This window comes from Leptonychotes weddellii, chromosome 5 (genome assembly GCF_054177405.1).
Source record: "Leptonychotes weddellii isolate Sample4059 chromosome 5, ASM5417740v2, whole genome shotgun sequence".
In the NCBI taxonomy this organism is placed as follows: Eukaryota; Metazoa; Chordata; class Mammalia; order Carnivora; family Phocidae; genus Leptonychotes; species Leptonychotes weddellii.
The window spans coordinates 125,948,297-125,972,517 of NC_138373.1; the positions used below are offsets into that span (position 1 = coordinate 125,948,297).

The 24,221-nt window shown below is 36.2% G+C and overlaps 1 protein-coding gene across 4 annotated transcripts in view; it reads left to right on the top strand.

The window, feature by feature from the left end:
* The window catches only part of ACSS3 (acyl-CoA synthetase short chain family member 3), a 140,568-nt gene that overhangs the window by 58,202 nt on the left and 58,145 nt on the right, over window positions 1–24,221 (top strand). For all 4 annotated transcript variants that reach the window (XR_014145818.1, XM_081822150.1, XM_081822151.1 and 1 more), the window contains 3 exons: window positions 7,448–7,528; window positions 7,606–7,701; window positions 20,851–21,002. Coding sequence is in view for 3 of the 4 variants with exons in the window: in XM_081822150.1 (XP_081678276.1) it covers window positions 7,448–7,528; window positions 7,606–7,701; window positions 20,851–21,002 (329 nt within the window). In the remaining variant the exon portion in view is untranslated. The remainder of the gene's footprint in view (window positions 1–7,447; window positions 7,529–7,605; window positions 7,702–20,850; window positions 21,003–24,221) is intronic.

The following is a 24,221-nucleotide window of genomic DNA, read 5'->3' on the forward strand; positions in this document are numbered from 1 at the left end:
TTGCATATTTACTAAACATAGGAGGTGGTTTAGGGCAGGGGAAACTGCGAATTTGGGGACACATTGAGTATGATGCATCTTTGGGACATTAACGTGGAGGTGCCTAGCCAGAAGTTGGAAGTGAAGGTCTGGGTCCAAGAAGTGCATCTGGGTTGAGTGATAGACCTTTGGTGTTTAAGCATGGGAGTGAGGAGATTTTGCACAGTAGGGCATGCAGAAGGGCAAGAAAAAGTCATCTCTCAGGTCCCTCAGAACTACTTCCTTCATCCCTCTAGTGCACTTTAGAATTTCAATTGTGTTGAAATTATACATTGTCAACAAATCTTTATGCTACTTATTTTATTCTACCTTATCGCTGCTAGTTTTTGTTTACTTATCTTCATAACATTGCATGTTTTCAGAGGTTTTAGAATATATTTCATACATCTTTGACTCCACTATGTCACTATCCTAAAAATTGGGCCATGATAAATCCTCAGAATATTTGTTAAATGATCTTTTACTTCTCCACTTAGTTCCCAGACTCCTCTTTATTCATAAGATTCTCATTTCACTTTGGTAGGTATAATCAGGATTAATGGGATCTGAAATTTTAATATTTGGATTCCCAGAATAGAAGTACAGGAAAGATGAGCACACATACATTTATGAAGCATTTAAGTATAAATTTCATGGCATCATATAATTTGTTCTCTCAATCTTTGATCTTCATGAGGAAAAATAATGTTGTGAGCCCATAAAAATATTCTGCTTAAAAATACTCATTTCTCATAGGCACATCTGAGACACTCATAAGGCAATCTGTTCTTTGGTTAGAAGTTGCAGATATATTTAGGGCATATTTGCATCTCTGCATCTGCCAACCCTGGATTTGTCAGGTTGCTGTATGAGAGGTTAATCTGTCACCTGCTGTAAATAATCCAGCAACCACAATTGAGCTGCTTTGCATACATTTCTGCAGTGTTGTAGGCCTCTATCCTATTTAGTTTGGGTGCCTTTATTCAAGATACTTCAAAGTACTGCACAATGGAAGAATCCCTCATCTGGATGGGGTGTCCTTTGGGGAGAGGGAGATTTAGTGATGGTCATATGTATCTTCTTCCAGCTTGATATCATGAAGGGACAGTGATAACCACATACACGCACACACTGAAGGAACAAAACAAAAGTCCAGTGCCAAAGCAGAAAAGGAGAGCAGGAGAAAGGGGGAAAGAAAGCAAAGGATTGAAAGGAAACCATGAGAGGACTTCATGCTAAGAGAAAAGAGTCAGGCAGAGAAGACAAATACTGTATGAATTCACTTATATGTGAAATCTAAAAAACGAAACAAAACAGAACAGCAACAGACCTATGGATACAGAGGACAATCTGATTGTTGCCAGAGCAGAGGGCCTGATGAGATAGGCAAAATAGGGGAAGGGGATAAAGAAGTACCATCTTCCAGTTAAGAAATAAATAAGACACAGGGATACAATGTACAAACTATAAGGAATATAATTAATAATATATAACAACTTTGTATGATGACAGGTAGTAGCTAGATTTATCATGGTGATCACTTCCTAATGTACATAAATATTGAATCACTATGTTGTACACCTGAAACTAATATAGTATTGTATGTCAAACGCACTTCAAGAAAAGAAGAGGAAGGAAGGAAGGGAGGAAGGGAAGAAGGGAGGGAGGGGAGGGAGGGAGAAAAAAAAAAGAAAGAAAGAAAGAAAGAAGAATGGATAAAGAAGATGTGGTTCATATATACAATGGAATATTACTCAGCCATCACAAAGGATGAATACCCACCATTTGCATCAACATGGGTGGAACTGGAGGGGATTATGCTAAGCGAAATAAGCAGAGAAAGACAATTATCATACAGTTTCACTCATATGTGGAACATAAGGAATAGAGCAGAAGACCATAGGGGAAGGGAGGGGAAACTGAATGGGAAGAAATCAGAGAGGGACACAAACCATGAGAGACTCCGGACTCCAGGAAACAAACTGAGGGTTACAGAAGGGAGGTGGGTGGGGGGATGGGGTAACTGGGTGATGGGTATTAAGGAGGGCATGTGTGGTGATGAGCCCTGGGTGTTATATGCATCTAAGGAATCATTGAACATTACATCAAAAACTAATGATGTACTATATGCTGGCTAACTGAACATAATAAAAAAAAGAAAAGAAAAAAAAACAGAAAGAAGCAAGTGAACAAAAAAGAAAGAAAGGCATAATGAGAAGGTGGTAGGCCTTTGGTTCTGATGTGCATTTACACAATTTATGTCACCTTTATTCCTACATGTTAGGTGGCATTCATATTTCCTACCCTAGAACAAAACATAGGAGAAAGTCAAATAAAAAAGCAGTGAACTTTTTTTTATCTGTGGTACAATGCTTGCAGTTAAAATGCTGAACTTGCTATACCTTTGCCTCTTATCTCACAGTTGTTCAGATCAATAAAAACTTATATTGCTGCTAAAGTATCCTCCGTAGAGGCAGCTTCAGAGCCCTCCGAAAGCCGGCAGCAAGAGATTTTATGTTTGATGCACTATCCCAAGTGGAACCATTCCATTTCTACTAATACGAATCACTAAGTTCAACAAGTTTCAAAGCTTTCTCCTGAACAAAGAAGACTATTTAAAACAAGAATTGTATTTTTCTTACATGTGCTTATTCACTCAACTGTTCACATATTGAATCAGTCAACAAATGGATTACATGCCTACTCCACGGCAGTTACTGTGCTGAAGATGAAGAAGCATTCTCAGAATAGGGGGCAAAATGCAGCCCTCAGTCCAGCTGGTCACTCCGAGGACGTGAGCCAGCCTGGGAGCCAAGGAAGAATCAGGAGAGACACTTAACGCAAACTGGGGTTGGGGACAACTTCCAGATGAGGTGGCACTTTCATGATGTCTTTAAGTCGTTCTCTGATGAAGTAGGAGATAACCACGTTTAAGGAAGAGGTGGGGGTGGTGGGTCATTCTAGAAAGAGGGGATATCATCAGTAAAGCCATTATAAGAACAAGATTATTGTTGATCTGTTGGATTTTTTAAGTAATCAGAACTCAAATCTTTTATTTCTCAATTCACTTGACCCCAATCATCATCTTGTGATGGATTTCTTGTATTTAGGTAAAATATTTACCCTTTCTTTTTGTTTTTTTCCTCAACTTGTCAGGTTGAATTGAAACATGCATGCACATATGCATAAGCATATATATTTACACATAGATGTGTGAATAAATACATATATCATGGATGAAAATATGCATATTTGTTTTATATAAGCTTGTTACAGAGTAGGATGACAAAGGGGCTCAACTTAGAAAGTGTGAAGTTTTGTTGAGTACTCTAAACTTCTCTTACCTGAGTATTTTAAGATTTGCTTTTCAGATTTTTATAAATCAACTAAGGAAAAAAAACCACTTTTAGGATGAAGAATCCTAAACTCAAAATCTTACCACACTCAGTCTTTCTTCTTCTTCTGCTAAAACCCATATTGTTCTGTATTTTTCTTAAGTTGTGGCAACCAAAACTGCATAGCACACTTGATGCTGACATGTTCTCTTTTATATTTTATGTTTTACTTTAATGGCCCCATTTATGATATTTTGTGGTTTTCCTTGTTTTCAAAGGAAGCTCATTAAACTGGAAATCATAAAGAACCATCTGGGATGATTCTGTGGTCCTGTTCATGGGTGACTAATAACCAGCCTTTAATTTTACCTGTGTGGATTGAAGTTTTAAAATGCCCATATACATTAAAAATGTATTATTGTTGTTTTGTTTGTTTTAAAAAGCACCTTTATGTTGTCTCCTTTTGCATTTTTGAGGTAGAATTCACTTTCATGTCTTTATTTGGGGTATAGAGTGTTATTCCCACCCAGAAGTCTTTCAAGTTTTCCAGTAGACTTTAAGTGTTATGGCTAATACTACAAATACCAGAACAGTATACTGGCAGGTTACAGGGCTTTTCTGACAATACATTAGTTTATCCAATGTTTTAATTTTTAAGGTAGATAGAGTACAAGTACATAAGGAAGGTAATAACAGACATTCAAGAGAGTAAAATGCAGCATGCTTGGGTTTTAGGGGTAAGCACTGATATTGATTAAGTGTTTTTACCTCATACTCAAGATTTCAAATATGTTTTATTTATTTATTTATTTATTTTAAAAAAGATTTTATTTATTTATTTGTCAGAGAGAGAGACTGAGGGAGAGAGAGAGAGGGAGAGAGCACAGTCAGGGGGAGTGGCAGGCAGAGGGAGAAGCAGGGTACCCGCTGAGCAAGGAGCCTGATGAGGGATCATGACCTGAGCCGAAGGCAGACACTTAACTGACTGAGCCACCCAGATGTCCCTCAAATATGTTTAAAAGAGTTTTTAGTTTCTGATTTATTTTGACTATTAGAATATAATGATTTCATTTTTGAGCATGATTTATGTGTTTTCAGAGACTGAACAAAGTTTCTCTTTTGCATTTTAATTATCATTACCTGGAAAATGTGATTACAAACAAGAAACAAACAAAAAAAGCTTTATCATCTTATTTTTAGTCACATATTAATATTATAATAAAGAAATTCTCTTTTTTAACCTAATCTTTCCATTTTTATTTTACTTTCAAACTTTCTATGAAAGATCTACATGAAAGAACATGGAATTATGCAGGTTTTTTTCCTACATCATATCAAATACTCAGAAAATTGGTAATTATCACCCAAATATTTTGGAGGCAAAGACCAAATTTCAGATCTATTATCTAGATTAATGTATGGTAAAATGATACTTGACAGAAATTTTTATACTTATCCTTAAAAAAGATAAAAATAAGTGGATATCAAAGACCAGTGAAAAACAGACATCACGGCTTTCCTCTATTTGCTCCATTTCAGTTTTTTTTTAAGATTTTATTTATTTATTTGAGAGAGAGAGAATGAGAGACAGAGAGCATGAGAGGGAGGAGGGTCAGAGGGAGAAGCAGACTCCCTGCCGAGCAGGGAGCCCGATGCGGGACTCGATCCTGTGACTCCAGGATCATGACCTGAGCCGAAGGCAGTCGCTTAACCAACTGAGCCACCCAGGCGCCCCATTTCAGTTGTTTTTAATGAGAATCTTTGATGGCAACCTTTAGTTGTTTGGACATTTCTGGCTTTGGGTGGTATCAGCACAGGGAAAAATAAAAAGCAATAATTGCTAGAACTAAAGAAATATTTTTGTTAATAGGATACTAAATTATAGATAATACTAAATTATAGATACTTTATAATTTTATTTTATTTATTATTTTTAAAGATTTTGTTTATTTATTTGACAGAGAGAGACACAGCGAGAGAGGGAACACAAGCAGAGGTAGTGGGAGAGGGAGAAGCAGACTTCCAGCCGAGCAGGGAGCCCGATGCGGGGCTCGATCCCAGGACCCTGGGATCATGACCCGAGCCGAAGGCAGACGCTCAACGACTGAGCCACCCAGGCACCCCGATACTTTATAATTTTAAATGTTTTTTCATGCATGGTCTCATTTTTTAAGTCCCACTTTTTTGGCATCAAATGGATTTAAGCACTCACCATTTTCTGGGGAAAGCGGCATTGGTTAATAATCCTTTAAAGAAGGGTAAAGGATAAAGTCCCCTTGAGAGGGAAATAGAAATTTGATAGTTTATTCCTTAAATTATCTTTTTAGTTTTACAAATGAATTACTACTCATGTTTTTTTCTAGCCTTTTCTTCCTTTTTATCATTCTCAGTTGATTCGTCTTACCCTTTTTACAGTATAATCTAAAAATGTACCTAGTTATAATAATATTTTGAATTATTGATAACAATGAGCTCTAAATGCAGGGACTGGTAGATGGACAGAAAATTCTAAAACATCTTAAATGAAATCATTACTGACATTACTTATCACTGTCTACCATAGTATATGGAGAGCATATTATCTATGAAAAAAGGCTTCACTTTTTCTTCTCTACAAAATGAATAAAAAATTTGCAAGTTGATGACTATCAAATTCCTCAAGGTACTGAATCATAAAAAAAGATCTCAGTAAAACAAAGTAATGAGGGAAGTTCATGGAAGATAGTTCAGAATATACTGGGAAAATGCACGTGTGAAACCTACTGGCAGGGGACTAAGGATTTCTGATACTCCGATGGTGATCAGGAGAGCCAGCTGCATGCTAACCGTGTCATACAATGTAGAAAGTAGCTGTCAAATGCCAATGAAGCTGCATGAGACATTTGCCAAGAGGCCAGGTGTTTCCGCTGGTAGATAAAATGTGTTCCACAGCTTGATACCTGTGTTTTATTAGTGGTACCTGAGGAGAGCAGCAACTTTAGTAACTAGTGGAAAGTCAGTTTGTTTTTCATTTCTCTGATTCACGTATGCACGTTAAAGCTTTTGAGTTACGCTAGAAAGTTCCAGCTAGTAGTACATGTATCAATTAGGGTCGTGTTTGCCTTTAGGTAAAATAATTATTTTCTGCATAGAGTAATATTAATTGCTCTACTAAAGGAAGTTTCAAAATTCATGTGAGTGAAATATAGCTTGTTTTTTTAGCAAGTATTCACTTGACCATTCTGAATATTCACATGGTTAAGCCTTTTTAAGCCAATGATGATTAATGATTATAGTGAAGCAATAAATGCAATTATTAAATTTATCATCAGCTTTTATTTATGGTGACTCTTGTGCCAGTTTTCAAATATTAATCTTGTGTTAAAGTTGAATATGTTCAATATCACGGATAGCTGCTAGAAACTGGTTAATGAAAGCCTTAATACTGTGATGTAGCAATCCCTACTTTTGCCCCAAATGTAATAGAAGGTGAATCTGTCAGCCTTAGATCCGGCCCAGGAGGATTGCTTTGTCAGAATTCCAGAATTCATCATTAAAGCATTGTTTAGCTTTAATACTATACTAGCACGATCCCCAGTATACCATTGTAATGAGGCTTCAGTTAGAATATGACTTTATTTCCTCTAAGCATCCTATTATTATTTAATAATATTAAGGGATAGCCATCCTTACGTTAGCCTGTGTTTGAAGAATACAATTACCTTTGACTTTTCTGTGCACTTAATTTTGAGAGTTTCCTTTTTTATTCTGGAAAAATGTCTGTAAATGTAATGTCATTAATTTATGTCACCCCTGGAAAAAAATTTTTATTACTTGTGGTTCTGTGAGGTCTTAAGTTTTCTTTAGAAAGTCAAGAATGGTCTGTGAAAATGGATTCTAGAAGTGAACTGATGTAGACAAATGTTTCTGTGTTTATGATTGAGGGAGCCAAATAAATATTGATGTAAATACAATTATATGAAAGCCAAAGTAGTATGTAGTTTGTAGAATATAAAATAATTTAAACAGGGACTTTTTAAGATGGATAGTGTGAAGGCAGATAATCTTTTAACCCACTGGTTGCTGATGTTGACTTCACGTTTTCTCTCCTTTAGGGTGTTGTTAGACCCACTGGGGGATATGCTGTGATGCTAAACTGGACAATGTCTTCTATCTATGGACTTAAACCTGGAGAGGTAATTGTGGCTTTAAATTCATGATACATAACATTTCCCTGGTGAACACTTACGTATTTTATTATCTTATTTTTTAGGTGTGGTGGGCAGCCTCTGACTTAGGCTGGGTTGTTGGCCATTCCTATATCTGTTATGGACCTCTTCTGCATGGGAACACGACAGTCCTATATGAGGTAATAAAATGAAATTAATACCACCTAAAGATAATTTTTTTTTACTGAAACTTTTAAAGAAGTAGTTTCTAAGTGCTAACAGAAAAATTTGGATTGGGGGCAGGAGACATTTTTATATATTCTTCCAGTTAAAAATATGATTTCAAAAGAGAAAGGAATAAAGAAAAATAATAGCCAGCTTTTTAAATTGTGCTGAACAAAGCCAGTAAAAATTATATTACGAAAAACGTATACTAATCAGCTTGATGTCTATCCCTAAAGGATTTCTAGAAAGTATTATACCAAAGTTATTGCAATAAAGGTTTTTTTTTTTTAATAATCATTCCCTTTGAAGTAAACAAAATAAATCTCCACGCTGAATACCTATAATGAATTGTGCTATAGGTAACACAAGTGTAACAGAGCTGAAAGTGCCACTCTAAGTATTTATATTTAGAAGTATTAAGCTGCATTTAGAGCTGAAGAATATACTGTTCTTGTGCATTTACCATCAGCCTTTTTTTATTTTTTGAGTTTTTTTTTTTTTAAAGATTTATTTATTTTTCATAAGAGACAGAGAGAGAGGCAGAGGGAGAAGCAGGCTCCCCGCTGAGCAGAGAGCCCGATGCAGGACTCGATCCCAGGACCCTGGGATCATGACCTGAGCCGAAGGCAGACGCTTAACCATCTGAGCCACCCAGGCACCCTATTTTTTGAGTTTATTTGAAACATGATTTTAACACCATGAAAGGGGCTCAGTTGTTTGTCTTTATCCTGGAATGATGTGCTCAAGAAGAGTGTAGATGTTTTACAAGTATTTTTATGTAAAAGATTAAATATAATAACTACATTCTAAAACCTTTCATCTCTACTCTGCTTTCTTTCATACACTGTGTAAACATCCTTTTTTCTTTCTGATAACAAAACAAAGCTTTTTAGACCTTTGCCCACTTCTAGCTATCCCATCTTTATTTTCTTCTCCACTAAACTCCTTGAAAAAAGTACCAAATCCACACTGTGTGAATTTAATATTCTTCTAGTCACTCTGTATCCCACTCTGGTGCAATTTCTGTCCGCATCACTTCCTAGAATCTACCGCAGCAGAGGTCAACAGTGACTTCATAAGTGGCCAAGTCAAAAGGTCTTCAGTCTGATTTTCTTTTCACTCTCTTGGCGCATCAACCATGCTGTTTCCTGCAAGTAATTCTCTCTCCTCTTGAGCTCCATGTCCTTTTGCTGTTTTTCTGTCTGTTTCTTCTTCCTGGCATGACTTTTCCCATGACTTTTCCTGTGTCTTTCCTTACCAGGTTAATTCCTACTATACTTGAAGACTCTGCTTAGATGTTATCATCTTTTCAAAGTTTCCTCTTACAGCCTTTGGTTTTGTTTAGTGCCCTTTCCATGGTTCCACTGCCCCCTGAGCATATGTCTATCACTGATCACTGAGCTGAGCATACTGTTTTGATATTATCTGTTCATATCTAGTAGACCGTGAGACCCTCAAGAACAATGCATAGCATACACTAAACACTCAATGAATGCTCATGAAAGTAAATTGAGCTCTACGCCTCTGTTCTCCTATCTCTCAGACAGCTTGACCTCCTTTTTTCTCTTGGTTTCTCTTACTTTGGTCCTAAACATTGGGGCTTATACGGGTATTATTCCTAGCCTTCTTTTCTCATTCTGCTTATATTTTTGGGGTAATCTCCATGTAGTTAGATTTAGTAGTACTAGTTAAACCAAGGCTTCCAAGTACTCCTATCTCTGTATCAGATCTTCCTGATGAGCACCAACTTATTGTTAGCCCATCTTTGGATGCTCCATACATGGAGATGGTGAGTTCAGTTCGTGTCATCTTGAGCATAAGATGTGTATGCCTAAACACCACAGAAAAATCCATGCTGTCTCTCCCCGCCCCCCAACAGCAAAAGCTGAATTTAGACTTCACATTTATCTAGTTGTAAGGAGGAGCGGTAACCCTCCATCTTCCCATAGGGGTGTCAGAGAAGTTTGACTAGGGAGCCAAGACTTTTATCCCTGCCTAGTAGTAATGAGGACCCGTCAAACTTGCAGTGACAGTGAAGCCCATAGGGGTCTGGACTTATACGTCTCCCATCAGTAATGAGGTACCCCTCTCACTCCCTATTGGGGTCGTGTCAGAGAAGGCCATGCAGGGAGCAGTAACAGGACACTCTTACCTCCCCCAGCCAGGGAGTTATCAGTGGAAACCCACTGTTGGAAGTGGAACCCAACCAGTAGCAATGAGAAGCATTCTCCCAGTTGGGTATCAGTGGAGCCCAAATGAAGAATCTGGATAAAAAGTTTAATTCAAAAATTAAAAAAAATAAAAAGCCTTCAGAGAACTCTTGTCTCTTAAAAAACATAATTTAAACCCTTTTGCCTAATACACGTGATTGATAGTCATCTGCCTTTTGCCTATATTTAAAGTCTTATCTCTGGTTCCTGGCCTCTGACTCAACTTTCCACTTAAAAATCCTGTAATATGGGCACTTACGTGAGCAGAACTGGAAGTGATTGAGTTGTTCCTGATAGTAAAATTCCACTTTTGTGCTGATCATGTTGCAGAGTGATCCTTTTTCTTAAGGGAGCAAGTTAAATATCATCTCCTCTCTGGTATTTCCTTTGCTTTCCTCAGGCCGATTGAGGTGTTCTCTGTGCTTCTGTTATACCGTCTAGATTCCTCTGAACTTGTAGATTCAGTGCTGTGATACTGGAAACTGAGGACAGGGGATGTTTGTCATTTCTGTGCCCCCCACCCTGTGCCTGGCACAGTGCCTTCCAGGTGGTAATTAATCAGGGGATTAATTGACTACTTGACCGTGCAGAATATAGGGAAAAAACTTGCTTGCTCTATTAATTAAAACAAAACTAAAATAAACTGAAAATGAGTTCTGACTTGTCACCAGGCCAGCAAGTGAAAAAAATATTTATTAACCTCTGCAAAATGATCATCCCATTTGTCCCCCAATTTTAGGTGTATTATCAAATTAATAATATTTTATTTTAGTCTGATTAGTGTTTTTTTTTTATTTAGGAAGCTGAAATCTCCCATTAAAAAATTAAAAATACATTCTTTTTATAGTGAATAGATAACAGATCTTTCATGAACTTCTCATAGGATTAACTTTTCTAAAGAGAAAATCATATACAGCTCAGTATGTTCAAAGTTTTATTTTCATTTTTAATGAATTACAACATTTCAAAGCTGTAAGGTAGATAGTGAATTGGTGAGTGTGATGATATTTTTACATAATGATGAATTTTGATTTAATAAAAATTGATGTTCTGAAGTACTAGTTCATTATGTGACCAAGTCATCTAGAGTTCATAAAACATATGTCTTATTGAATGTAAATGGTCATGATATTTTATGAATGAATAATGAATGAATCCTTTTTCTCAGCAAAGGTAATTTTTTTATATTCTGGAATTTAATACATACATAGGCTGAAAAAACTCAAAAATGGTTATAACTAAGTTGGAAAATCAGTTTAACTTCTAGACACCCACCTGAAACAATGTGTGTTTCAACATGAACGCATCAAGGGGAAAATACGATTTTCGTCTCTGCCATAGAGGACACATAGCTCTGCATTTGCAGGGTGAAAACATATTGGAAATCCTGGTTGTCTGCTTTGGCTTTAGCTTCTTGATGATTACCAAATTTGTAACACAATTCTATTTCTTTCATTAAAACAGACAGACAACAACCAAAAAATAATCCCACAAAAATTCTCAATTCCCTAACCCCCTTGCAGTTAGAACACTCTCTTCATCTTGGAAGGCTTGCCTAATTCTATGGTCCTCTCCCATTGGCATCTGTCACCATCATTCCATTATAACAGCTTTTGATAATTTCCCTGGCTATCTTTATTTTTCCAAACACTAATGGGCATTTTCAGTCCTAATTATTCTTGGCTTCTCAACCCTTGAAAGTTGTTGAATCCCTCTCTTCCCTTCTAAGGCACAGCCTGCTCCTGTTTTCCTGACGTTGTTCTAATGCTCATTCCTGCTATAGGAATTTGCCCATTTGTTGTCTGAAATATATTCCTCAGCTCAAGTGTGTCTTCCTCATGGAAGCCCTCCTTGACCTCTCTCACTAGGTCAAATCTTGTCCTCATGATCTCATAAGTGCCTTAGGTTTTTCCTCCCTGGCTTGTGTCCCAGATCCAGTTTCATGTTACTTTATAGGCCCCTTTGATTTGCTTATTTGCCCCTGTTTATTCTAAACTCTGAGAGGAAATAGATCATTTTAGTGTTTTCTCACCATCAATTCTCAGCTACTAGTCTTTTTTTAAAAAAAAAGTATAGGGGTGCCTGGGTGGCTCAGTTGGTTAGGCATCTGCCTTTGACTTGGGTCATGATCTCCAGGTCCTGGGATCAAGCCCCGCATCGGGCTACCTACTCAGCAGGGAGCCTGCTTCTCTCTCTCTCTCAAATAAATAACCAAAATCTTAAAAAAAAAAAAAAAATATATATATATATATATATATATACATTAATACATATATTTCATATGTAGTCATTTATAACATAAGCATTATTTCTCTTGAATTTTGGTCCAATGCCAATTGAGAAATAAACAAAAACCTGGAATGAGTGTGTAATAGGTAATAGGTGTCCTTAGCTTTGCTCTTGACATGTGTTTGGTTCCCAAAAATATTTGTTAAATACATGCCTGGATGAAGATATCAGAAAAAATAAATAAATAACTTGATTTTGTAAGTAAAGACTTTTTTCTCATATGAAGGAATATGTAATTCTAGTTATCTTTACCAGAGAATTGCATGAACAACTTAAATAATAGGTTATTTTTTTTTAATAAGCAAAGATTTACTATTACTCATTGAACTGGACATATTTAAAGTATGCAATTCTAGAAGCCAGTTTAGACTGACCAGTTAAAATATGCAAACCAATTCTGAACAATTCAGTCCTCATTTTTGAGAGGAAGAAAATAAACAGTGCCTTTTCAGAAATTTACTTTATTAATGGAGCACTGATTCCAACAGACCTAACCCCAACAACATACAGACCAAGACATATTTGGTATACAGTGTGGTCAGAGGAGAAATGAAACAAACAATACTTTAATCTAGGGACTTTAAGGTAGAAACAAATTTAGCAACCTAGTATGTATGCGTAGACCCGTGTATGTGTTGATAAGTGATGGTTATACTCAGACATGCTTTTTGGCTTCTTTCTTCTGTTTTGTATTTGTCCCCTTTTACAAAAAGGCTGTTATCTGCAGAATCAAAACCCAACATTTTTTTTCTCAAGGTAAAGAAATCTGGCTGGGCCCTCTTTCTCCTTATCTTTGCTTGGGTACTAAAGTGCAGTGTGTACCTTGTGCACACATTTCAATTACATAATACAGTGGAACCCAGGCTTATATAATGGCAGCAATGTGGCTAAGCAAGAAATCAACTTACTTGAAAAACATCTCCCCATTGTAGTCCTTCATGAGACTTTTTATTTCTGAAGGGTCCGTTAACATTGTCTGCCCTTTCTGATTTAATTTATTTGAGTCTTCTCAATACACCTAAAGGTTGATCAATTTTATCTTCTCAAACAATTCTTAGTTTTTATTTTTTCTATTGTTTTTATTCTCTGTGTGATTTATTTCTACTCTAGTCTTTATTACTTCCTTGTTTCTGCTAACTTTGGTCTTATTTGTTCTTTATCTAGTTCCTTGAGATGTAAAGTTAGTTCATTTATTTGAGATCTTTCTCTCTTTTTTTAATGTCAGGGTTTATTGTTATAAACTTAACCTCTTAGTATCCCTTTTGCTGCATCCCCTAAGTTTTGATATGTTGTGTTTTCATTTTTATTTGTCTTGAGATACTTTTAAAATTCTTTTTGATTTCATTATTGACCCAATTGTTGTTCAAGAATGTGTTGTTTCCACATATTTATGAATTTTACTGTTTTCTTACTCTTATTGATTTGTAGTTTCATTCCATTGTGGTCAAAAAAGATCCTTGGAATGATTTCTATTTTCTTAAATTTGTTGAGACTTGTTCTGTGGCCTAACATGTGATCTATGCTGGAGAATGTTTTCAGTGCCCTTGAGAAGAGTGTATGTTTCTTTGCTGTTGGGTGGAAAGATGTTGACCAAGGTGTACAAAGTTTCAGTTATTCAAGATGAATAAGTTCTGGAAATCTAATGTACAGCAACATGACTATAGTTTAAAATACTATATTGTATGCTTCAAATTTGCTAAAAGGATAGATTGCAAGTGTTCTCACCACACACGCACAAAAAAAAAAGAAAAAGGAAATCTTAACTATGTGAAATGATAAGTATATTAATTAGCTTGATTGTGGTTATCATTTCACAATGTATATACATGTATCAAAACATCAAGTTGTACATTTTAAATAATTTTTATTTAAATTTTTGTTTGTCAATTATACGTTAATAAATCTGAGGAAAATTATATAAAACTGTAAATAAAAATATACAGAATATACTAAAATAGGTTTTACCTTAAATAAAAAAAAAAGAAAGCTGCTTACTGTTCTTTGGCTAAGTTATTACCTAGGATGGAATGTTAATTACTGGTCACCTTCTTTTAGATTTCTCACATGACTAGTTGTCCAAAGATACTTATTTCTGAGTTTATTTTTCTCTGTGTGCCTGTGTTTTATGTTGGAGCCAGCAAGTGCAGCTAGTGTCATGGCTCCATCAACAATATTTATTGGTGCCTGTTGTGAGCTCAGTATTTTCTAGGGCTTGATAGGAAAACAGAATAAGTATGTCAGAGTCCCTCGTTAGCTCAGCACTGGCTCTGCAGAATTACCAATTCCAGTGCTCTGCTTCATTTACTTGGCATTAAAACTTTCAGAGGTAAGCGTCTTTTTAGTGGAACAGATGGACTCTTATGACCTGCGTGGAAGCAATGGCTAATTCATTGGAGGGTAACCTCATCACAAGGCCCCATACGGTCGACTCTCTCAGCAATCTGGGAGAAGGCAGGGGAAGAACCAAACCAGAAGAGATAGCGCTCTCTCTCTCTCTCTTTTTTTTTAATTCAGCTTTGTTGAGGGATAATGGACAAAATGGTAGGATATTAAAAGTGTGTATCATGTCATCTTTAATTTCTTTCACCAGTGTTTTATGGTTTCCGGAGTACAGGTCTTTCACCTCTTTGGTTATGTTCATCCCTAGGTATTTTATTCTTTTTGGTGCAATTGTAAATGGAGTGGTTATCTTAATTTCTCTTTCTGCTACTTCGTTATTAATGTAGAGAAATGCCACTGATATCTGGGTATTAATTTTGTATCCTACAACTTTACTGAATTCATTTGCTACTTCTAGTAGTTTTTTGGTGGAGTCTGTATATGTATGTATAGTATCATGTCATCTGCAAATAGTGACAGTTTAACTTCTTCCTTACCAATATGGACGCCAAGCTGTTTCCCAGAGCCAGACAGAAAATCTTTGAAGAGATTCCTCTGTTGAGGAGGCTCTCATATGCCTAGAAACCTTGGTTATGGACTCCTTTTCAGAATCTGGTCATATTGACTTACCTCCCTAGGAAAATGAATATATGCACATTAAAAAAATCAGAATACTCATAAACTTGACCTGAAGTCCGGTCAGAAACCCTTCATCTAAAAGATTAAGATATAATCCTTTCGAGCAGTAATACAACCAAACAAAACCCTCAAACTGAAATTTAGCTTTCAGAAGTCTGGCAAAAAAACAGGAAGAGTGGGTGGCCTGGGGCTTTTCTTTTTGACTTTGGAGAAAGGATAATTGTATTCAGGGTGCTATGTCCTATGAATCATAATATATATGTACAGTCTGGAGTCTAGTTTATAGAGTAAGACATAAAGAATGAGGCAGTTCTCCCCAATTATTTTCTCAGTGTATGGTCCCCTATAGTCAGATTTCGGTTATCAGTATATTTTTTATTAATACTTGGACAGGTGGGAAAAGGCTAGTGTTGAGTTCTAGGCTCATCCCCTAGGGTAATGAGGCAGGTGGTATTGCCTAGCCTCAGGTAATGCCTAGTATCTAAGGATATGAGGCAGGTGGTATTATCTAGCCTCAGGTAATGCCTAATATCTAAGGACTATGCATTGGTTCTCAGCCCTGGCTGCAGATTAGAATTACTTAGGGAACTCATGAAACATAACAATACCAGGCCCAATTTAAAGCCAATTGGATCAGACTCTCTGGGAGTAGGGAACAGACATTGGCACCTTTCAAAAGCATCCTAAGTGGAGCGTCTGGGTGGCTTAGTCGGTTAAGCGTCTGCCTTCAGCTCAGGTCATGATCCCAGGGTCTTGGGATGGAGCCCCAAGTTGGGCTCCCTGCTAAGCTGGGAGTCTGTTTCTCCCTCCCTCCCTGTCCCTTTCCTCCTCTTGCTCATGTTCTCTCTCTCAAATAAATAAAATCTTTAAAATAAAATAAAGCATCCCACACAATTCTAATCTACATTTAGTGTTGACAATCATGGGATTGAGTCAAATTAGATGGTAGTATGGATAAGATAAGGGAAAAAGCAAGGTGGCCACATATCTCCACAGGTGAGGACCATGGAATTATGGGAAATCTCTAGCAAATATTCAATGAAGTGAGTTGATATAAATTTTTAGTTGTCAATTGTATTTATAAGCAAGTTTTTACTCCTTTAAAGGGAATCTGCTATAGTATCCTAAATCTGAAGGTCTTAAGGCATAGAACAGTTCTCTCACAGGGCTTTTTTTTTTTTAATTTTATTTATTTATTTTTTTTAATTTTAAAATTTTTTATTTTTTATTTATTTTATTTTTTATTATTTTTTTATATTCTGGATACAAGCCCTTAAGCGGCAGTAATGTTTTCAAGATTGGAACAAGATAATGTGAGTTATTGAGAGAAGAACTTTAGGGAAGAAAAAGCCCATTTTTAAAAGAGGTTGTACACTCATTTAGTTCATAACTTCAAAACTCACAAAAGGGTAAAGAGTGCAAATCTCACTGTCCTCTGTTCCCCGCTGTTCAGTTTCTCTGACTTGGGAGCAGTCATTCTTCTGTGTCTAATAGTTCATTCTTACACAAGCAATGCCCCCCTCCTTTATTTTCATACAAATGGCATCGTCCGAATGATAGGCACGCTATTCTGCATTTCACTTTTCTTTCACTAAATATTATACCCTGGGGAACTGCTTATGTTACAACAAGTCTCAAGTTTAGATGTTGCATGCTCAAACTTTCATCCCTCGGTAAAGACACAGGCATGTAGCAGAGATTCAACAGATGCTATTGCCAGTTTCATCCCACTTCCAAAATAAACAAGCCAGCACTGCTGCACCTGTCTGCTGAAATTAAATTCAGAACTAGTCTATAAGGGATGTTGCTGTCTTCACCTGAGAACTGCAGTACAAACATGCCTTCGGTGATATTCTCAGAAGTAGTGTTCAAAGAGACCAGATGTATTTTTAATCCTGCCACAAAAAGAAGCAGAAACCTCAGTTAACTTGGAAATTTTTATGTCAAAATCCGAGAAACTACAAGTAGCTTTGACACCAAGCCTTTGGATAAACCGAAATCATAGGATTAATAAAGCAAGTGATTTTTTTTGCTCAAAGATCTAACTTTAGTGTTTAAGCTTGTCTTTGTCTTGGTAAGGTGCTGTCTTTCACTACTTTCCAGTGCTGTCACTGAACCTCAGTAGGGATTATGTGAGAAGCTGAGACATCACCTGGTTTTCTAACTCATAGTCTATCGTCTCTGATTCCTTAAAACTTAACACATTGAATCGTAAGTGGTAGAAAATTATATGTGCAGCTGAATCTTCAGGAATTTATCTGTCTTGGTTTCTATGCTTTGTACCATCACTAACCACATTATAAATATTAGCAGTTGATGTTTTATAAATCTCTGGGGTTAAAACTTCATGATTTATAACAGCCAAAAGCTTAGAATCTCTGCTGTGCCATCGTAGGGATTGCTTTTTGCTTTTGGTTTCTGGGCAGCAACGGACACTTTAGCCTTTAGTTTGGGCAAAGGGAATAAAAGCAAACAGCAATGACATCGATTTGAGTTTTGAAGGGTTTTTAAGTTATTGTTACCTTTTAGCCACATTACTGCTTTCGGTGTGTATGTTTGTTAAAAATCCCCACAGTTTTAGAATCTTCCTCCTTTTCAGTTGAATAGTGTTTGGCTGTTGTTCCTCACTGAATATACAAGTTCTGGAATTAGAGTCACTTTCTCCAGGCAACTCAGTGTGGTTAGTGTGTTATTGGTTATTTTTAAAAAGTATTGTAAAGGGATTATATTGCCTGCGTGTGCACGCACGTGTGTGGATGTAACAAGCTTGCGTATGTGCAGGAGGGCAGGGGAGAAGAGTGTTCAATAAAACCAATAAGCCATTGAGTCACTAAATTCTAAAATAGTGAAACATAGCATCGGATAATTCTGTGGGAATGGACAATAAAATGCAAAAATCTGAACCTTTTTGAGCTCAACTAACTTACAAACGAATAAGGTGAGATTATATACATCACTTCCTTCCGTGTCCTAATAGGAATGCTATGTTATCATGATTTTTATGCTCAATAAATAGAATATTGATGAAAATGTATTTGGTGTGGGTCAGAATTGCAATACTAACTATTATATTATTTATAAAAAGATATGGTAGAGTTTTTAACTAATATTTCTAATGTTTAAGCTGTCATTATCATTAGACATAATTAATTGAAGGCATTGTAAAATACATCAAATTGTGTCCTCTATGTAGGTAATCATGGTATAGCAATTTGTTATGGCACTAATACCACCCTTTAGTGAGTATATTATCTTTGTCCCATGACACTGGAACTGTAGTAGAATTCAGTTCCAATTGGCTATAAAATATCTTTCTTCAGTGGATGTCAAACTACTTTAAAATATTATCTCAGTGCTTTTAGCTTTCGAGGAAATATTGGAAAAGTGATTTATTCTTATTTAGCGGGCAAGAAAATGGCAGCATAGACAGGGAAAGTCAATTGTATAAGGTCAGTTAATAAATCATCTTTATGTGGGTGAGATCAAGTTTCCGAAGTCACAATCTAGTACACCGGGGACTGAACATCTGCCTAAGACAGATAGAAAAAGTAAAAGTCAAATGTTTACCTCACTTGGTTCGAAAGAATATACCTGCTGGTTCATTTTAGACTGATGTGCTCAAAGCTTCAAAATTTGTGAGTCAAGTTATGTATATGAGTTGCCAGATTATATCTGGCAGCTTTTTATACTGTATTAACATGTTGACCTGTATGAGGTGGTAATGGAATAAATTGAAATCAAGTGTTTTGGGATAGTTGTGATGATAAAAATGGATTTCTTTTTGCAATAAATGCTTCGGTTTTAAAAGAGGAAGAGAAAAAGCAACAGAATATAAGAAAGAGGTTATATTTTAAAAAAAGAAAATATACTTACATTAAAGAATATTAAGGGTAATCATTAAAAAAAAAAAGAAAATACAAATTAATAATGCCCTATCCAAGATCCAAGTAGATGTAGGTAGTGAATCGAAATTCATGAATAGCTGTGGTCGGCCTCTTCTTATCATCTGTTCATTTATTATTCTCTGTTGGGGGAGATCTCTGTTTGCTACTAGCAACTTCTTTCCTCTTTTTACCTTATCAGTATTTCCCAAGTGTGTTTTCCAGAATATAAGATCCATGAGATATGCATATAGGGGCTGTGGACAGAGAAGTTTAGGAAAGATTACATATAGTAGCTATCTTTTGGGAATTCCTAATGTTCTTTAACACTTTAAAGTCTTCAAGGAATGGTCAAAAATCAGAAACCTTTTTCCCTTTTTTTATCCCAACCCCTTCCAAAAGGATTTAACTGTGAAATATATATGTAATACATATATATTTTTTAAACATATACATATATTAAAATTCCAGGAACCTTGCTTTAGAATCAAAAGACAAAGTAGCAGTGATGAGAATGGTTTGAGGAATAAGGGGATATAGTTGGGCCAACATAGATTCTATGGAACACTTGGAATTTTTGTAGAATCACTGATTTATGTATGCTATGTTCATTTTCCATTTCAAATAAACATCTATTAAAAAATGCTTTGGGGAGCGCCTGGGTGGCTCAATCGGTTAAGCAACCGCCTCTTGATTTTGACTCAGGTCATGATCTCTCAGCGTTGTTAGATCTAGCCCCACATCAGGCTCTGCGCTCAGCATGGAGCCTGATTGGGATTCCCCACCCCCTTGCCCCTCCTCACTGTGTGCTCTCTCTCTCTAAAAAAAATAAATAAATAAAAAATGCTTTGTGTCCTTTTGATTACATATTCTATAAAAATTGTTAGATTTTTATTCATGGATTTTCCATTGAATTTGTAAAATATCATTTTGAAGGAAAACATACATTTGGGGATATCTTACTGAAGTTTTTTTAAGTCATAGAAGTTGCTTTCCTTGGAGTGAGGCATTTAATTGAAAAAGTCATTGTTCAGAAATCACTGTGATTCCATATTTTTCTCTTTTCCCAAACACTTTGAGAATTGTTGTTGTCACTTATATTTTTTTAAGATTTTATTTATTTATTTTTAGAGAGAAAGAGTGTATGAACTGGGGGAGGGGCAGAGGGAAAGGGAAAAAGGGAACCTCCTGCAGACCGCACTGAGCAGGGAGCTGAATGTGGGGCTCCATCTCACGACCCTGGGATCATGACCTGAGCCAAAATCAGGAGTCCACCGCTTAACCGACTGAGCCATCCGGTGCCCCTTATTGTCACTTTTAAAAGTAATTATGAAAAAGAGTGTTCAAGTTAGAAATTCACAGCAATCATATTTGTCATTCGGTCTACCACCCAAAACAAGGTATTTAATTTCTTGGCTAACGGAAGACTGTTTTATATTATTAAATTGAATGTGATATATATTTCCTGTCCTTTATCTTTTGAAACTGAAGAAAGGAACAACTGCAGTTTGAAAAGCTTTTAGGATGATGTAATGGAGCAAATGGCCTCTCTGAAGCCTGGGCATTGGTTTGTTTTATTTATGATACAACGTGGGGATATTTTAAAACCAAGATTTGTTGAGCACCCCATTTTATTAATACCGCTGTGTTAAATGTGTAAGTATTGAACTGTCAATGAAATATGAGACCTTTTACCCAGTGACATTTTAAATGAATCTCCTTGTAGGGGAAGCCTGTGGGAACACCTGATGCTGGTGCTTATTTCCGCGTGCTCGCGGAGCACGGAGTTGCTGCCTTGTTCACAGCACCGACTGCAATTAGAGCCATCCGTCAACAGGACCCTGGGGCAGCCTTGGGGAAGCAGTACTCTCTGACAAGGTGAACTTGGGATGCACAGGGCAAAGTACATTAAAAACTGCAATCAGAATGAATAACGGAACATTATATATTTTTTTTGGCACTGCGATACCTCTATGGAAAGAGCCAGAAGATTCTGGATGTTATTAAGAATGACTGTTCTAAACATAGCTTTGAATTAGAATTTTAACCATACTATGAATATTTTTTAATACCATATTGTGTTTATTTCAGTTCAGATCTTAGCAAAATATTTCTCTTTTTTAAACCACCGTGCTCACATTTTCCTTCAAGTAAAATGCTGACTATGGCTTAAAATGCATTTATACATATATAAGAGTATCTGACTGTCTTTTGAAAATAGAATAATAGTGTAAATAGAAGGAAAATATTATTTGATTTTGTATATAGAGATCAAATGTGAAAATTATAGTCCAAGTTAGTGTGGTTGGAAGAGTGGAGGAAATTGTCTTTCTGTTGTTTTGTAATAATAGGCCCTGAATAGTTTAAATATTTTTTACTGGTTTATTGACATCCATTTCAGTTTAATGATATGTATATTCGAAGATAATTATAGCAATTTGTATCTTCAAGGCAGTTTCCAGCATCAGTTCTTTTTGAACTTGTTTGAAATTGGTCCCTGCTCTCATCAACTAAAAAAAGGATTTTGTAGTTTCTTCAAGTCAAAAAATGGCTTTGAATGATTGTTTTGAATTTTTTTAAGTTAAATGCCAAGTGTTAGGAATTTTATGTTGTGAAAACCCAAAGAAGGAGTCAAAATAGGTATCATATACCGATTGCAGGTGGAAGCAAGAAGCTTTCAGTTTGGGCAGTCAGTGGTTTTGTTTTTGGTTCTTGTCCTTCTGTTTTTCTGTTTGATGAGAAATTGATCTGAATTTACATAAAATTTTACTCATAATCTAAAGAATACACTCATTAAAATAAAAGTGTTCATAAAACGAACCTCCCATTACAGTATTTCTACTCACCCTCAGTTTGTCCCTTCATTTACTACATTTCAATTGTATTTTCTCCATTTCAGCCAAAAGAATAGAAAAGTAGATTTTGGTAAGAACATCTTAGGCTATATACAGCCTCCATGGCTTAGACAGTTCTGGGAAATTTTGAAGAAACCGTGATTGTGGTTCTTTGCACCATCTCTTTCCTAACAAATGCATTCTGATTGCAGGGTGTGACGTGTGACCTGCAAGCCAAGGAAGGTCTCTTATTTGCTACATCATCTTTTCCCATTTGTACATGGGTTTTAGACGTTATCCATTACTGTGAAGGCAGGAACCATTTCTAATTTTATTAACGTAGAAAGCATCCAGTAGTACTGAATGCCTATTATATCATCACTTTTTTTTTTTTCAAACTAATACTAATACGGAGTGTAAGATTTTAGTGTAAGAGAAATTGCAGTAAGTTCCCCCTGATAATGCCCTTCTGTCTTTAGGCCCCTAAGTTATTCGTGATGGCGTGCACATATGTTTTTAATAGATATTTAATGACGTAGACTCTTCCGACACCCTCAATTCTTCAAATCACTACCGTTAATAAATGCAAACATTTGCTGATTACCTACTATGCTCCAGGTATAAGCAGTTTAAGTTTCTCTCATTCAGTTATCACAATAAGTAGGAATTGTGATTATCCTCATTTTACAAATGAGTAGTATTAGGACCAGAAAGTTTAAGAAACTCTTTGGAAAGAAACTAACTCAGGCAATCTGACAAGGGCCCACATTCTTCACACAGACATATTCTTCTTATGAGAGATAGTTAAGAAACTCACTTGATCCAGAGATTTTTGTCATTCATGGGATAAAAGCAGCTTTTACCTCTTATATATTTTTAGCTTATTCAAATAATACCTTCACTGAACTTCTGTGATAGATTCTGACTTGTGAACTAAGGGGATGTTGGACCTCAAAAATCCAACTGTTTTTAAAATCTGATTTTAAAAACAAGGAAACCAGAGTCCAAAAAAGTTAAGTCTGGGTTAGAGACAGAATAAAGACCAGGACTCAAGTCTTTTCACACAACTATACCTTTCGTTTTATATTTATGTTCAAGACATTTCATTCTTACTTAGTGAACTGACATTCACCGGGTATTATAATTGCAGGCTCATGATTGATCTGCAGAGCTTGCTTTCTCTCTTCTCTTATAGGACATTTCAAATGATGAAAATGTATTTTTAAGATGTGTTACATATCTCATTAAAGATTGTTTTAAAATAAATTTGGAGATTTGCCAAAGATTTTGCCTCCCAAAGCAAATTTCAGAAGGTATTCTGAAATAGGGAACTAAGCAGGACTATGAATTCCTTTTATCATAGACGATTAGAAGTCAGAAGAACAAATTAGAGGTCATCTAGTGCCAACATCTCATTTCACAATTGAGAAGATGTTGTCACAAAGAGGTGAAGTGACATGCCCAGGACTACAGAGCTACCCTGCAGCAAAGCTGGGATGAAGCAGTACCGTGTGCTATAGTTAAGATTCTCGCTCTGGGGGCGCCTGGGTGGCTCAGATGGTTAAGCGTCTGCCTTCGGCTCAGGTCATGATCCCAGGGTCCTGGGATTGAGTCCCACATCGGGCTCCCTGCTCCTTGGGAGCCTGCTTCTCCCTCTGCCTCTCTCTCTCTCTGTCTCTCATGAATAAATAAATAAAAATCTTTAAAAAAAAAAAAAAAAGATTCTCGCTCTGGAGTTAGACACACTGGGTTCAAGTCTACCATTTACCGGTTGTGTGACCTCAAGAAAGTTACATAGCCCCTCTGTTCTTTTTGCTGTTTTTCTTTTTTTGCTCTCCCTCCTCCTCCCTCTTCCAGAACATAACTATAGTAATAGTGTAAGAACATAATGAAATTAAAAGGCGTATTATCCATGCAAAACACTTGGAACAGTTTAACATAGACTGTCATTGCTCTTATCATTATTATTATTTTGCTTTCTAATATACTGCTCTTCTTTCTCACATCATGGTGATTTATTTTCCCATGATCTGCCAGTTCAATCTTAGTCAAGTTAGAAAAATTCAGTTCTGCTACTTCTATTCAAGGTATCAAAGTCCCTAATACTCAGATGCAGCCCTTCTTTTCCAATTGCATAATAATGAGGGATAATGCAAAAAAAAAAAAAAAAAAAAGCAGAGCACCAGAGATGAGCTCAAAAATAAAGTAAACGTATCTGTGGATTGGAAATAGAATCGATCTGCAAAGTAGTAAGCGGGGCTGA